This window comes from Gymnoscopelus microlampas (assembly GCF_963454915.1).
Source record: "Gymnoscopelus microlampas genome assembly, chromosome: 16".
NCBI classification, from domain to species: domain Eukaryota; kingdom Metazoa; phylum Chordata; class Actinopteri; order Myctophiformes; family Myctophidae; genus Gymnoscopelus; species Gymnoscopelus microlampas.
This window is the reverse complement of record NC_139953.1, coordinates 13,593,491-13,608,821: the sequence shown is the minus strand read 5'-3', so window position 1 is coordinate 13,608,821 and position 15,331 is coordinate 13,593,491. Positions and strand designations below refer to the sequence as shown.

Genomic DNA, 15,331 nt, shown 5'->3' with positions numbered 1-15,331 from the left:
TGAAGATGGGACATTTTGTGAACTTTACATGCATCAAAATCAAGCCTTCAAAACATGATTGTTGTGTTTCTGTGATCTTAACTTCTTCATTCTATTTTATGTAAGTAAAAGAGATGTTTAATCTCAGTGAGGTTTTCCTGGCTAAAATAGAGGTTAAATACATAATATAAAAATTGTACTGACTTTTTCAGCTCCGCCCCCACCCCATCTACATGAAAATATATTTTAGACCCTGGAAATACATTCGGGCAGTTCCAAATATATATTTTCTCCCATACAGGAGTATCCAAAATATAGCTTTTTGACTAAATGTTTACTTATTTTTGCTACATAGAATATAGATAGTAGTCCTGAGCTCACAGAGCCTGTTGATTGATGACCTCTGAGGTGTTTGTGTTGTCTGGATATGTCCCATCCTCCTTAGGCGTGTGCAGAGAGCTGGCTCCATCCCAGCGGCAGAATGGAACATAGCGGACACAAGAGTAGGAGGCCAGGCGGGTACTTAAGCCGAAGGGAAGGTCATAAACCTCGTCCGTTTCCAAGGTGCTGCTTGAATCTCCCAGGTGGGCTGCGTTCCAGGACAGCAGGCCACGCTCACGCTTGCTTCCTGAAGCCAGATTTATATTTAGTGGCGTGCCAGTGTGGCACACCAAAAATAGCCAATCCACTTCAATCCGTAAATATATGCTATTTGATGCGATAGTAGCACATTTATGTTACTTAGCAGCACAATTTGCAGAAAATGTATTACTTTGATGAAGTAGTTTACCTGGAACTGTGTTGTCGAGAATGAAGCCAAGGAATCCTCCCACAAACATGCCAGTGGTCAGTAACACCTTCAGCACCTGGTCCAGCTCCACCACACCTGCCACAAGGCACAGCAGTATTATGTGTCGCAACTTGACAGGGTTCTCGGTACGATGAACAGCAAAAATAGCCCTTCTGCAAGCTCACAAAGTGTCGCATAGCGACACGTGATCTTGTTGATCTTTTATTTTTTACTTTTGGAAAACATTTGAAAACATTTGACTAGTGTAATCAAACAACTTGTTGCTTGTCACACATTATTTTGTGTTCAGTGTTTATTGACTTCTATAAAGCCTGAGTTATACTCTCTTCTTGCAGCGTAACATGTGGTGAGCTTGTAGATCTGCTATTTTCGGTGCACAACTATACATCTGGCAATAGTGTGGTGCGTTAGCTGCATTGCCAAGTTATATTTAATTGGGGGCTGACTGGGTGTATGTTGGGTATTAGGATTTACTTAGGTATTTCCCAATTATACATACAAAAATAGTATAATGGCATAGAAGTTCCAGTAGCTACACAGTTACATCTTCAGTATTAATTTAATGTTGACAGAGTTTATACTCTCTCAGAGTTGGTTCCATTATACCAGTAGTGAGGAATTCAGGATGTTTGTTGATCCAGTTTGGAATGACAAGTGCAGAGAACATGGAGAAACCAAAGATGAAGAGGTTCCTGGAGGTGTTCATGTCTGCAAACTGTAAAGTGAGGCATTTTAGCAACCAAAACCAAAACAAAGCATTTCATGTGAGGAGAATCCGCTGGTCGGATTCATACATAACAAACATTTAAAATGGCCTTTTACAGAACAGTTTACCTGCAGATTAGAGATCCCAGCAGCAGTGATGACCCCAAACATGATAAAGAGCATCCCGCCAACCACAGGTGTGGGGATAGTGGTGAAGATGGCTCCCATTTTACCCAGCACCCCCATGAAAATCATCAAGACTCCGCTGACCATGATAACCGCTCGACTGCCTACCTGTAACCACACAGCCAGCACGTTCAACTTTGACCTTGTCTCCAAGGAGTTTTACGCATTTCAATTTTGTCTGTATTGAATTCAAGTTTCAAATTTCATCTTAACCCCATGAACCATAACGTCACTATTCTGGAGAGAACGTTCAGTGAAAATGGCAGATTTACAAGCTCACAAGACGTTTAGAGACCATGTGGATCGGCTACTTTCGGTGAAGAGATTTGGTGTTCAGGGAAAAAAGGAGTGTACCTCTTGGGGGGACCCCAGTCAGCAAAGTATAGGGTTTAAATGATTAAAGAAGTAACAGACCATTATCATGAAGTGTATTCATTGTATGATAAACCCATCAAGGAACCCAACAGGGATTTTACACAAGCGAATATGGCTACCCACTTATTCACTTGTGTGTATAATGTATCCACTGCAATACTTGCTTCCCCGCTGCTACAGAGTGCTACAGTTGCTAGTCCTAAATCTGTGGTCACAGTGGGTTCCCACTGTTTGTTATTTGTTTTTTTACCACTAGGTTCTCGATTTATGCACAAAATATGGTCCGTCGTTAACATAAGTCTAGGAGAGTTTCATGTTTTATTCTACAACATAATTTACAGCCGCTACAGAAATGTAGTCTGTGATTCCTGTTCCCAAAAGCCTACAGGCCAGTTGCCCTGACAACCTTGATCATAAAGTCCTTTGAGAAACTGATAAAACAGGAGCTTCTGGACAAAACCCAGTACCATCCTGATCCGTTTCAGTTTGCATGTAAGGCCGGGCGAGGTGTACTGTTTTCACCTTGCTTGACCCTTTATTCAAACACCTAGAGGGCAGTAAAACTTATGGAACAGTGTTTGTGAATTTTTCATCCACCTATTAGTGGATAAACTCTGTAACTACTTTGGTGTTGACTCTAGTTTGGCTGTTTTGATCCTTAATTTCCTCTCCAACAGAGCCCGCAGGGTGAGGGTGAATGAATGCATGTCAGGGGAGCTCGCTTCATCTACAGGTTCACCCCAAGGGTGAGTTCTCTCGCCAGTCACCACTCTTCTATATTCTGTATACACATGAATGTCAGAGCCAGTTTGAGAATCAATACATCCTGAAGTTTGCAAGTGACTCAGTTGTAGGGTCACTGATAACTTGACAGTGATACATGGTGATGGATCAAGTCATGGCCCTGTGCTGTGCTTGATTATTTGTGGTTCTGCAGGAGTCTAGCTGTCTATAAGAGAGGAACATTGCAAGCACACAGTCTATACAGTTGCTATCATAAAAATAAATACCAATTAATTCTTGGATTTTTGGCCGTTCCAGTCACTTCACAGGAAGCATGACAGGTTAGTAATCGAATCGTTGTATTGTTCTTATTGCTGTTCTGATGATTAGGCCTGTGCTTGTTCATTGATGCAGTGCTGTTGAGTCTGTGCTATGTTTACTAATGTCATTTTGTTTGCTTGTTTTTATGTGACTCTGTGCTGCAAAACCATTACCCTTTGGGGACAAATAGTTGTTGAAGTTGAAGTTAATATCGCAACTATGAATCATAAAGCCATTATGTGCTTATATATTTCCTGTGTGGTTCAATTATTGTTATTTTTTTTTAAGTGTGTTTATTTGTGGAGATGATCTTGCTGAACTGACTGAACTGCCTGGCATCACTATTTTGGCCATGTTTAAAAATCAAACTTAAAAAAAAATAGCAGATCTACAAGTTCACAATGCATTGCATAGTAGATCAGTATTTTAGCTATTTCGAAATGGGGCATAGGAGGTTAACGTCATAAGCCTTTCCATTTAAAATCTGCGGTGGGAACCTATGGAGGAGGCAACTTCCAGGAGTGCCTAAACAAAGATGTATCCTGTAGTGCTCTATGCTACAGTATTGCTCTTCATGATAAATAAGTGTGTGTGTGTGTGTGTGTGTGTGTGTGTGTGTGTGTGTGTGTGTGTGTGTGTGTGTGTGTGTGTGTGTGTGTGTGTGTGTGTGTGTGTGTGTGTGTGTGTGTGTGTGGCTTCTACTGTACCATGGGCCGTGCCCCATGTATCTCACCTTGGTGATGCCCAGGACTCCCACATTCTCACTGAAGGAGGTGGTGCCATTCCCTGTGCCCCATGCTCCTGCCAACAGACAGCCAATCCCCTCCACGGCAATCCCTCTGTTAATGGCATGCTTTGGGGGAGGTGGGGCCCCCGAAAGCCTGGCACAGGAATAGTAGTCTCCCACAGACTCTATCATGGAGGATATGATGCCAGCCATGATGCCCATCACCCCTGCCACATTTACCAGTGGTACGCCCCACTGACCTGAAGGAGTGGTCAAAATACAAGTGGCATTAATGTAAGTGGCTCACGCCCTTATGTCTTCAGGTACTATAAGTGTAAATATGTAGATCATTTGTTTGTTTTCTTTGATTGATCTGTCTTCCCCCTTGCCCCTTGGGTTCTATCTCCTTATTGGATGGAATCGGTGACCCACCTAAACATTTTTTTTCTGTTTATTAAATAGTTGGAGAGACAGAGAGACCCCCTGTTACTGAACAAACACTCCTGTGAGGGAAATACAGAGATTTACAGCACATAGCCACTCAAAGCCAACAACGCAATAGGAATAACGCGATAACAACAAAGGATTTGTTGGGTTAAAATGTTTTAAAAATGTTCCAAATGTGTAACATTTTTGAAAGATTTTTTTTTTAAATAGCAGATCTACAAGCTCAAAATGCGTCACATCGCGGCGTGTTGTGAGCTTGTAGATGGGCTATTTTTAAATAGACGAGGTAGTGCAACTGATTTTGATGCTATATGAACTAATTTGGCTGGGGACCCCCTGGAACCTCCTCAAGGATCCCTGGGGGTCTGTCTGCAGAACCACTAGCTTAGGTAAGCAATGCATTTTTCCTTGGTTCTATTTCATGCTAAATCATCCACCATAGAAATAAAAGACCAGTGTTGGTACTTTCACTTGCCATAATAAAAGGTGTCTTGAGGTGTTTTGTCCTAAATTCATTTTCAATTCTGCTCCACTGCAGCAACGTTTGTCAAGTTCATGACTTCAATATACGGTATCCTCTATGAGCTGTCTCCAGTTCACAAAGTTCAACAGCGCTCTCTATTGACCAGTTTCTACACTCATTAATATAATGGATGGGGATGTACTAACCCCTAACCCTAACCTTAACCCACAAAACTTCTCTGTCTTGAAAGACAAAACAAACACCAAAAAACTTCACAGTCTGGTATAGAGGCGCCCTGTAATCACTATTGTTGCATACACACACAGAGACCTTTTTTATGGGATGGATTTAGTAACTCACTTCTTGGACTCAATTTGTAAATGCTTTTCTTCTACAGAAACCGAAACAGAAGAACAGAAACAGAGCTGTACGCCAAGTTAGTCGGCTGCCGACTGAAGGAGGAGAATCGGTATGGTGTTCAGTATCTATACAACTACTACTATCAGTATAGTGAGTTCACTTGAAATAAATCATAGGTTTTGTTTTAAAAACTGTACTCTCATTCTAAGCACAAGGCTGATATGAAACACGCGATTGATTGCCATCTGCAAGATACACATTTCTACGCCATTACTCTGGGAGTAATTTAAACACAAATTCACCCCCAAACATCCATTAATTAAAGTGTAATTAAAGAGTTATATTCGCCACCTTTCATCTAGCTGTATCTAATCCTGAATCGCATTCCCCTCCCCTGCACTCATGTTAAGCCCGATGGACCCATGACATTTTTCAAGAGTTTGGGTTTTCAGGAGTTGGACACTGACAATGATTCTTTTTATTTAGGTCCTGCCACAAAAATGGAGATACGATGATAAATACGTTTGCTCGACTGGCTGTTTGGATCCTAATTTCCTCTCTAGCAGAACCCACAGGGTGAGGGTGAATGAGTGCCTGTCAGGGAAGCCAACGGCATTTTCCTATCGCAAGCTCACTTCATCCCCTTGTATTTTTTGCGCACATCCAAATCACCACTGCCCTATGCCCTCTTTATCAGGAGTGTCAATCCCTACCCGCTGGTACCTGCTTCAGATTCCCCCACAGCCATTACCCTCCTCAATGTAGGGAAAAGGAGCTTCCCCATCTACTTGAAGGATGATGCTGCTGATTTCTGTTCATGTTGTTGCCGCCAGAGGATTTTGTTGATGTTTTATAATTATTTTCTACTTTATATAGGGGAGCGTGACAGGTTAGTCATCGTTGTATTGTTCTTGTTGCTGTTCTGATGATTAGGCCTGTGCTTGTTCATTGATGCAATGCTGTTGATTCTGTGCTATGCTTACTAATGTATTTTTTTGTTTCACTCAGTGCTGCAAAACCATTAGACTTTGGGGACAAGTAAAGTTGAAGTTAATATCTCAACTATGAACGATGAAGCCATTATGTGCTTTTTTAAACGTATATTACTTTCCTGTGTGGTTCAAAAATAGATGGCATTACCTTGGCCTCCAGGGCCACTGTAAAGAATCTGGGACTTATGTTTGACCAATATATGTCCTTTTAATCCCACATAAATCAAATTTCAAGGACGTTTTTCACCTGCGTAATATTCTAAAAGTTAGGCACATTCTCACACACAGTCTCAAAATGATACAGAAAAACTTGTTCACGCATTTGTTACTTCTAGGCTGGACTACTGCAACTCCTTATTATCAGGCTGCCCAAGTAAGTCTCTAAACAGCCTACAGCTAGTCCAGAAATGCTGATGTGCGTATACTGACAGGAACCAGAAGAAGAGATCATATCACTCCTTCACTGGCCTCTCTGCACTGGCTCCTGGTTAAATACAGAATATAATAAAAAATTCTCCTCCTCACCTACAAAGCTCTCAATGGACAGGCACCGGTATCTCAAAGAACTCATCAAGCCTTATCAACCTGCTAGAACACCAGTGCGTTCACAATATGCAAAAATGCTTAAGGTTCCAAACATACTTAAGGTTAGAACAGGAGGCAGAGCATTTAAGTTTCAGGCACCTCAGCTGTGGAACCTTCGATCGGTCCGTGAAGCAGACACACTGTGTATATTTAAGACTAGATTAAAAACCTTTCTTCATGATAAAGCCAATAGCTTGATTGCTTTTCTCAGTACTCGGTCACCCTAAAAGTTAAAAGGGTAAGAAGCAAGTAAAAGGCAAAAGATAGATGGGACATCTCCCTCTCCGCTCTCTCCTCTGTCCTCTCTCCCTCTCTACCCCCCCCCCACCCCCCCACCCCTCCCCTCTTCCTTACATCCCCTTCCTCTCTCTTCTCGTTCTCTCTCTTCTCCTCCTCCCCTTGGTTGTGTGGGTTCATGTTTTCGAAATAGGGCTCACGTCGTTCACAATCATTAAGCCTTTCCATTGAAAATCTGAAAAATTACTTTTCATTGTGATACAGATAAATAGGAATTTAAGCATACTATTAGTTCCATCGATTGATCAATCGTTCAAATAAACATGCTCTGAAAATGCATGCTCACCCATCTGACCACTTAACACGGCTGCCGTGTTAAGTGGTCAGATGGGTGAGCCGCGAACACGTTTGAGATAGAACAAATGAAACGATGAATGAACAGCCACGACTTTACCGGGATAAGGAAAGGTGAACCAGGAGGCAGAGCCCACCACGTCTCCCTTCACGTCGGTGCGAGCCAGGTAGCCGTACTGGTCTGGGTCTGAGGGAAGGACGTCATAGATGGTCAGGAGGTAGCAGACCAGCCACGAGACAGCCATGGCCAGAAGCACCTGAGCACAGTGGTGGAAGAAGCATTCAGATGTTTTACTTGGTAAATGGTGCATTTATATAGCGCCTTTATCCAAAGTGCTCTACAATGTGCATTGCATTCACACAGACATTCACACACTGACGGTAGAGGAAAGATACCAACAAGCTCATCAGGAGCAGGGGTTCAGTGTCTTGCTCAAGGACAGGTTAGTCCTAGGGCCCCGGCTCCAATCTGCACCAAACTTGACATACACTGTTCAGGGGCCTGCCAAAGTCACACTAGGAGCCACGTTAGGGACCCCCAGGGGCCACAGGCACACCAATGCTCCAATCCTCACCAGAAAAAACTAAATTGCACACATATGGGGCACTACAGTAGTGTTACAGCAGTGTCTAACATTTCAAATGGCCATACTGGATTGGAAGGCTGCATAGCGGCCTGAAAATCTAGTACATATAATTGCAATAGCAAAATGCACCATTTAATAACTTTGGTGACATCTGCCTTTTGAATCTCCAAAGATATCAGCATCTTCTGGACATAATTAACATCAGTGTAATATCAATACAGCTTCATACATTTTCCAAATTACTTCCACCAATGCATAGAAAAATTGCATCATGTTCTAATAATATCAAAGTATAATTATTTTTTGCTGGTTACTCGTCCCCTCACAGAAGCTATGAGAGTGTTGTCCTATACTTCATTATTTGTCCAGAGTGAGGAATGCACACAGGTACTCAACCAGGGGGAGTTCATTTAATCTTGTTCCGCCAGGTTCAGGGTGTTTAAGGGTAAACATTTGTTTTATCACACAGCCACTTCTCAGTGGAATGCATCTTAAATCATGGCTTCATTTAAACACTAGCTGGTCATAGTTAAACTTTTACCCTGGATGGACTGCTCCTCTGGCTGTGGATCTAATTAAGATAGACAACAACCTTCCCAAAAAGTAGAAATACTGACTCATCATGAACATACTGGTATTATCTGGAAGATGTACATCTTTGAGGTGTGCAGTTTCTTTGTCTTGCTATACGCAGGGATAGGGACTGGTATGCTGCAGAGGAACTGGGAGAACAGGACGATCAGCGCTATGGTCCTGCATGCATAAGAAGAACCATTTCAGCAGGATTTAACCTAATTGATTTACATAAATGCACAACAAGTCAATCTTACTCCAGGCAATACCTGGGGGACAGTTTTTAAAAACTTTCCATATGGATCAGTTACGGCTGTAAGAAGTAGCTTCACTGGATGTAGAAAGAATACACAACGCCTGACTTTTGAGTAAAACATAGTGATTGCAACTAAACACGGGTTGTCATAATCACACTGATGCTAATTATGCTAATGCTTAAATCAAATTATCGCCGTGAACCTGATTATTCCCAGTAATCTGGGTATTACTGTTCATGTAAATTCACTCACTATAGTACTCACAAAGCAGAGATGGCCCAGTGGCTGCCGGCTTTGGTTCCAACCATATCGTACTGGGACAGGGATATCAGCGAGATGGTGGGGGCAATGGTGAGGGGGCCAATGAAGCGCATTAGGAAGCCTATGAGACCCGTGCAGCCCACCAGTATCTGGAAGACGGAACCCACCATGATGGAGCCCTGAAGCTGCATGTGGAACGGGACATACAGTACAGGCACACGGTTCATTACGCCATGGTCACAGAATGGAAATGAGCCAACGTCATGCATTATTGTTAGATAACTGCACAGCTCAACATTCATCATCCTTTGGCTCACATATATTACAGTGCCTTTGTCGAATGCTCAATTCTGATTGGTCAGTCACAGCAGTATGCTGTCTGCAATTTTTTTGCGGACCTCTGATCTCAATAACAGGACGTTGCTCTTTCTCTGATTATGTTGCTGATTGCAGACTGAAAGGTTTAAGACCATAAAAGAATGTTATCAATATTTTGCGTCAACTCAAAATGAAACATACTCATGCTATGAGTATGTTCCTTACATACTCAGTATGTTCCTTACATACTCATAGCAGCAGTGGTGTAAAGTAACTAAGTACATTTACTGTACTGTACTTAAGTACAATTTTGAGGTATTTGTATTTTAACTTGGGTATTTCCAATTTCCCATCGTTTTACTTCTACTCCACTACAATTATTTGAGCCTCAGCCCTACAGTATATACATTTCGGCCATTTAAAAATAGTCGATCTACAAGCTCAAAATGCGTTGCAATGCAACGCATTGTGAGCTTGTAGATCTGCTATTTTCAAAAGATTTTCAAACATTTTATATATTTGAAAACTTGTGAAATGGGACATCCTGCATAATGAGTACTTTCTACTTTTGGTACTTTAAGTACATTTTGATACCAATACCTTTGTACTTTTACTCAAGTAAATTTTGAATTCCGAACTTTTACTTGTAACGGAGTACTTCTACATTGCAGTATTGATACTTTTACTTAAGTAAAACATTTTAGTACTTTTTCCACCACTGCATAGCAGTGTAATAAAAGGGATAATGTTCAGTGAGGCGGTAATTTCTGGAAAATAAACCCCTTAAGGGCAAGACCATGCAAAGTCTCACTGACAATTAGCATCACAGTGTTAGAGCAGTGGTTCTCAAAGTGGGGCTTGTGACCCCCAGGAGTCCTTGAGGGGATTGTAGGGGGTCCCCAGCAAAATGAGGAACAGTTCAACCACACAAACACTATTTCAAAAATAGCCGATCTACATGCTCACAAGGTCATGAGCATGTAGATCTGCTATTTTCAAAATTTGCCAAGCACAAAATAGGAACACCAACGTTCCTATATAACGAAAGTGGCACCAAATATTTTCAAATGGAGGGTCCGTCGCAGCGTGGCTTAATGCGTATAAATGTGGGGGTCCTTGACATGAAAGTGTTTGAGAACCGCTGTGTTAAAGCAATTAATTGCTAACACTAAACGGGACGGATGATGACTTCCTGGAGCTCAAATCACATGAGTTCAGTCATTGAGATTGAATCATTAACACGTTCAATTGAAGTGCTGTTTTTCACGAGCTTCCTAGAAAAAAAGCTTTTGTTTTTGTTTGTGCTGGCTGACTCACGGTTCTCAGACGTGTCTGCCACACCTCTATGAAAACCGGAGAGGAAGTGTTCACCAAGCTAGCGTTCTGCGTCCAGGCTGGACACTGCCACTCTGGCATGGACAACATGGACATGCAGGGAGCCAGCAGAGCGAACGTACCACCCTGCAGGATGGGCAATCTGGAAGAGAAAAACAAAACTCTCAAGCCGGATTTATACTTAGTTGCACGCTGGTGTTGCGCACCAAAAATAGCAGATGTACAAGCTCTGAACGCGTTGCGATTTTCCTTATTGCTTCAACTCTCAATGTTTATGATTGTCAACCTATTTTCATGATCTAACTCACGATTTTCCAAGACCCCCATCTTGGTCTTGGTCTCTTGGAAAACACCTCTGAGGCTCTTTTATTTTGCAAATGATTGTATGATCTTAAATGACCCATAGTAAAACATGTGAAACATGTTTTATGAGAGTCATACTCTCATAAAGAGTTCTAATTACCCACATGCAGTACTGAGAATGGTGTGACCTAGTACAGGGGTCTGTATTGTCCCACCACGACCCCATAGAGAATTATGTTTGTTTCAGCGGCACAGCTAGGCACATGAATGGATGACACAACCAACACATACATTTCTGCATACATCTCTTAATGTGTAAGTAGGTATGTGCGCTTTTGGATGAGACATTACAAATGTCTCATCCAAAAGCGCACACACCTACTTCTGCTAGTAAAGAGGAAGATTAAATCTATCATATAGTTGAAGTGAAGTTGATAAAGTTGAAGCTGGATAATTAAACTTCTATGAAGAATGAAATCTGTCTTCAGACCACACCTTACCTTATAGCCTACTGCAGACTATTACAGCCTTTATCAATTGTACTGTAAAGTATAATATCAAAGATTAACTTATATTGACTTGAATTGTCACACATTGATGGAGTTGTGAAAAGGGAAGTAATATGACAATACACACTGTAAATGTTTAATAAGACTTCACACCTGCACAGTGAATCATCTCTCCTACCATTAGTTAACTCCATGTACCTGGCCTTAAAGGTCAACCAAGAAAGTTTGCTGCACATTAAGCTGAAAAATCAGCACAGCAAATACTACTTTTGAAAGCACTGCTTTCAAATTCAGCTCCATCTTATCAGTGTCTCTTTCCTTCCATGAGTCCTTCTTGAAACTCAGCCAAAGGACAAAATACTGCAGTTTCCATAGGCTACTCAAATACACTGCAATTATTTTCTAAAAATACAGATACTGTATCTGTATGTCTGTGGTGCCATGAGACAGTGTGTCCTCTGTATTTTAATAACACTATGCATTGCACTTGAACACAGTTCAGAGTGACCTCTCCTCTAGTGCTGCCTTTAGGCCAAAATGTCAACTTTGCACACAGTATAATCTGCTAGTCTAATATGGCACTGCAGCTACTGAGAAATGTGAACTGGAAGCTTGTTAGCATTTTGTAGCTATACCAATGAAAACTAATAGTTTCAGTAAACCAGTAGGAACTGTTTTTTGTTAGATACTGGATAACTGACTTACTGACCTCAATTACTTCCATTAGCATTTCTGAACTAGGCTTTGTCCTTTGATTTATTTGAACCAAAAGTTACTCATCTCTTCGGGCAGGCTACTGATCATTCTCACCAAACATCATGAAAATCCACAGATCTGTTCATGATTTTGACCTTGACCTGGATTGTAAAATCATGGCCTTTTACCTTTTCAACCCAAAAGCTAAAATCCGACCATCTGTTCTGAAGTATTATTTTGCTAACTTGCCAATGGTGAGAAAACATACTTTGCTTGGTGGAGGTAAAAATGCTGACAAGATTCCATGGGTATTTCTCAATAACCATAGTGATGATTTAAATAATGTTTTCAAATAATTGACCAGGACCTTGGTATGTGCATTGTGCAATATCAAACCCAAATATGTATTTATCTTTAAAATCTCTTTAAGTGTCAATTGATTTACATTGGGCTGTCACTGCAACACGCCAAGACAAACTGTGTGTAACTGACACTTGGGTACAATACAGTGTTTCTGATCATATTCATGAGGTTGTTCTGCCCTCATATACAGTACAATAAAATAATGATCATCATAATGGTGGATGATCGATCGATTGAATGAATGACCCACCACCTACTCACCTGACACCAAAGGTGACCTGCAGTAAGGTGCAGACGCCAGAGACAAGGAAAATGGTGCTGATGAGCTGACTCTGTGTCAGGCCATCATGTTGCAGACAAAGGCCCTCAGAGAGGATCAGAGGAATCGAGAGGATGCCGCCAAACGCTGTCAGGTAATGCTAGATAGGAGGAAAGGAGAGTGAATATACATAATCATACCACAACACCTACTGTAGTAAACCAGACCTATGCATCCCATCTCATCCTTTTCATTTCAGTTTACTTGTTTGGTACAACAAATTCACAGGGACTTGACATGACAAATTTTCGAGGGTATATGACTCAATGGGAAATGAGCACTGTAAATTCAACATGGACATGGAGCAGAATATTCCATGTCCGTGGAAGATTTCTGGCCAAGATGTTCTCTGTTTTCATTATGCTGATTTAATTTGCTGTTGAAAACAAGGGGACGTTTTGTGTAGATATTTTCTCTATTATCACTGAAACATTGTGGCCACATTGTGGCCACAATGTGGCACAGCAAGCAGGACATTCACACAAGACATTCACTGAGATCCTGTCTAAAGAGTCAGTCCAGTCCAGTAACTTCGCCCATTTTTATGAATCCTATCGTTCTACTGTGAAGAAGACGAGTGAAGATCTGACATAATAGTTACTGTACAATGCCTTCTGTGTGTTGAGAAAAACAAGGTGTTTCGCATAAACTAGGAGTCTACTTCAATATACAATATAACGACAGATTCAGGTTAAAAGTCGGAGAAGCTGCCCCTTTAAAAACAGCAGCACAGCCCACAACACAGGAAGAGATGCACCTACTTGAATGGCCAGGAGGATACACAGGTACCAGGGAGGTGTGTCAGTCACACAGTACGCCAGTTTGTTTCTGTCATCCTTCGCTGAACGGCTGCTACCACAATCCTCTCTGTCACTGACATGCTGTTCATCTGTCTGCAGTGCCATGTAAACGCCACACAGACGAGTGTTAGGAACAGACAGAGACAACAAGAGGTCACTCCCAGTGCAGATGTTGTAATGCAGGCAGTCAAATTGATAACGCAGCGTTAAAACAGCGTTCCTTGACCAAAGTGCTATACAGAGCAGGGGGTAGCTAAATCCTAAATACAGAAACCATCAACATAAACCATAAAAATGCAGATCAAAGGCGCAAATAAACAGATTAGCCAGAATGAAGTTTGGCACAGAAGCTAAGAGTGTGCGGCTACTTTCATCCTCCTAGTTCTGCTCCTGCAGCCGGCACCTCAAAAGGTTTGGTGTGCATGCACTCCTCTGAACTTTGTAAGAACATGAATAAACCATGAAAGCAATAAAAACAACCAATGATAAATATTATTGTCTGTTTGTAACTTTTTCTAACTACTGGCATACACAAGAAATTTGTCGCTGATCGGTCTACTGTAGTGGTACTGTAGGCCTATATGAGATTTACACACACACAAAAAAACAGACAAAAACATACAGAGACAATACCTTTGTTTTTCAGCGTAAAATATGTGGTATATTTTTTTTATCTGAAAAACATAATGTAAAAGACTTTCTAATTTAGCTCAGTGCATGCCTGTGCTCAGAGACAATTCCATACCTTATTGTTTGTGGGTAAGATGTGAAGCAATTGCAAACATTGAACCCTGAACTAGCTCTCTATCCCAGTACACATTATGTGAAGAGAAATACAATCATATGAGTTGAAGCCTGATGGTCATCAGGTTTCTGATTCCAATTTGGATTCTGATCTGATCAGATTTTGATTTGGTGAGAATCAGACATATTATGTATTTTTAATACATATATGTATTAATCTGGATGAATGAAGATTTCGTACTCACATCAAAAACATGATGGTCGAGGCCACTGCTCTTATTCCCCATTGTCATCTAATGTAAAAGCTTGTTTCTGGGTCTTTCAGACTGAGTTGACCTAAGAAGGGAAACACATGGAGGGAGAATGAGATGCTAAGAATGATATTTGATCTTTGATAAGCAAGTCCCTCCCATTTAGTCATTTATGGGCTGATAAAAAACAATGATCTAGTTAGGCAGTTAACAGAACAGCAGTTCTTACTCATTCATTTACAATATGGCGAGAACAACAGGGGTCCTGGTGCAGGTCTCGAATCTACATATAACTTAGTAGCTGTACATTGTATTATGTATTTTCTGCTGCCTGGAAAAGCTTCCCCTCATTACATCATGGTGTGTGGGAGCTGGGGCACAATAACCCAGTAATAATTACTGAGCCATTGACTCCAGTCAATGAGGACTATTTTGGTGCATTTTTTTCTCCAAGGAAATTATCTAGGACCACAAAAGAATGCTCGGTCAGCCTGACATTGCATCTCAGCTCTCTTCCTATAACTATGCACAGGTAACTAGAGAGATTGTACTTAGTAGGGTGCACCTCTGCCAAGTTGTCAACATATGTCATTGGGGATTATGTGATTTTGAGCTTGTCCTTGATTGTGACCTTTTCCTTTGACCTTTTTGACCCGGAAGTTAATCATCTACACGGGGCAGCCTACTAATCTCATTCCCTCTAAGTTATATGAAAATATACCCATCCATTCTCAAGTTAACAGACAAACC

At 41.3% G+C, this 15,331-nt stretch overlaps 1 protein-coding gene across 1 annotated transcript; it reads right to left on the bottom strand.

Annotated features, from left to right (window-relative positions):
* Positions 1–356: 356 nt before the first annotated feature.
* LOC311062847 (solute carrier family 23 member 1-like) lies at positions 357–13,691 on the bottom strand (the record flags this gene model as incomplete). Its single annotated transcript, XM_084082066.1, has 11 exons — positions 357–607; positions 770–865; positions 1,397–1,505; positions 1,625–1,789; positions 3,834–4,087; positions 7,366–7,522; positions 8,485–8,605; positions 8,947–9,128; positions 10,579–10,738; positions 12,729–12,886; positions 13,548–13,691. The coding sequence occupies 11 exons, from the start codon at positions 13,689–13,691 to the stop codon at positions 357–359; spliced, it is 1,797 nt and encodes a 598-aa protein (XP_083938192.1).
* Positions 13,692–15,331: the final 1,640 nt, after the last annotated feature.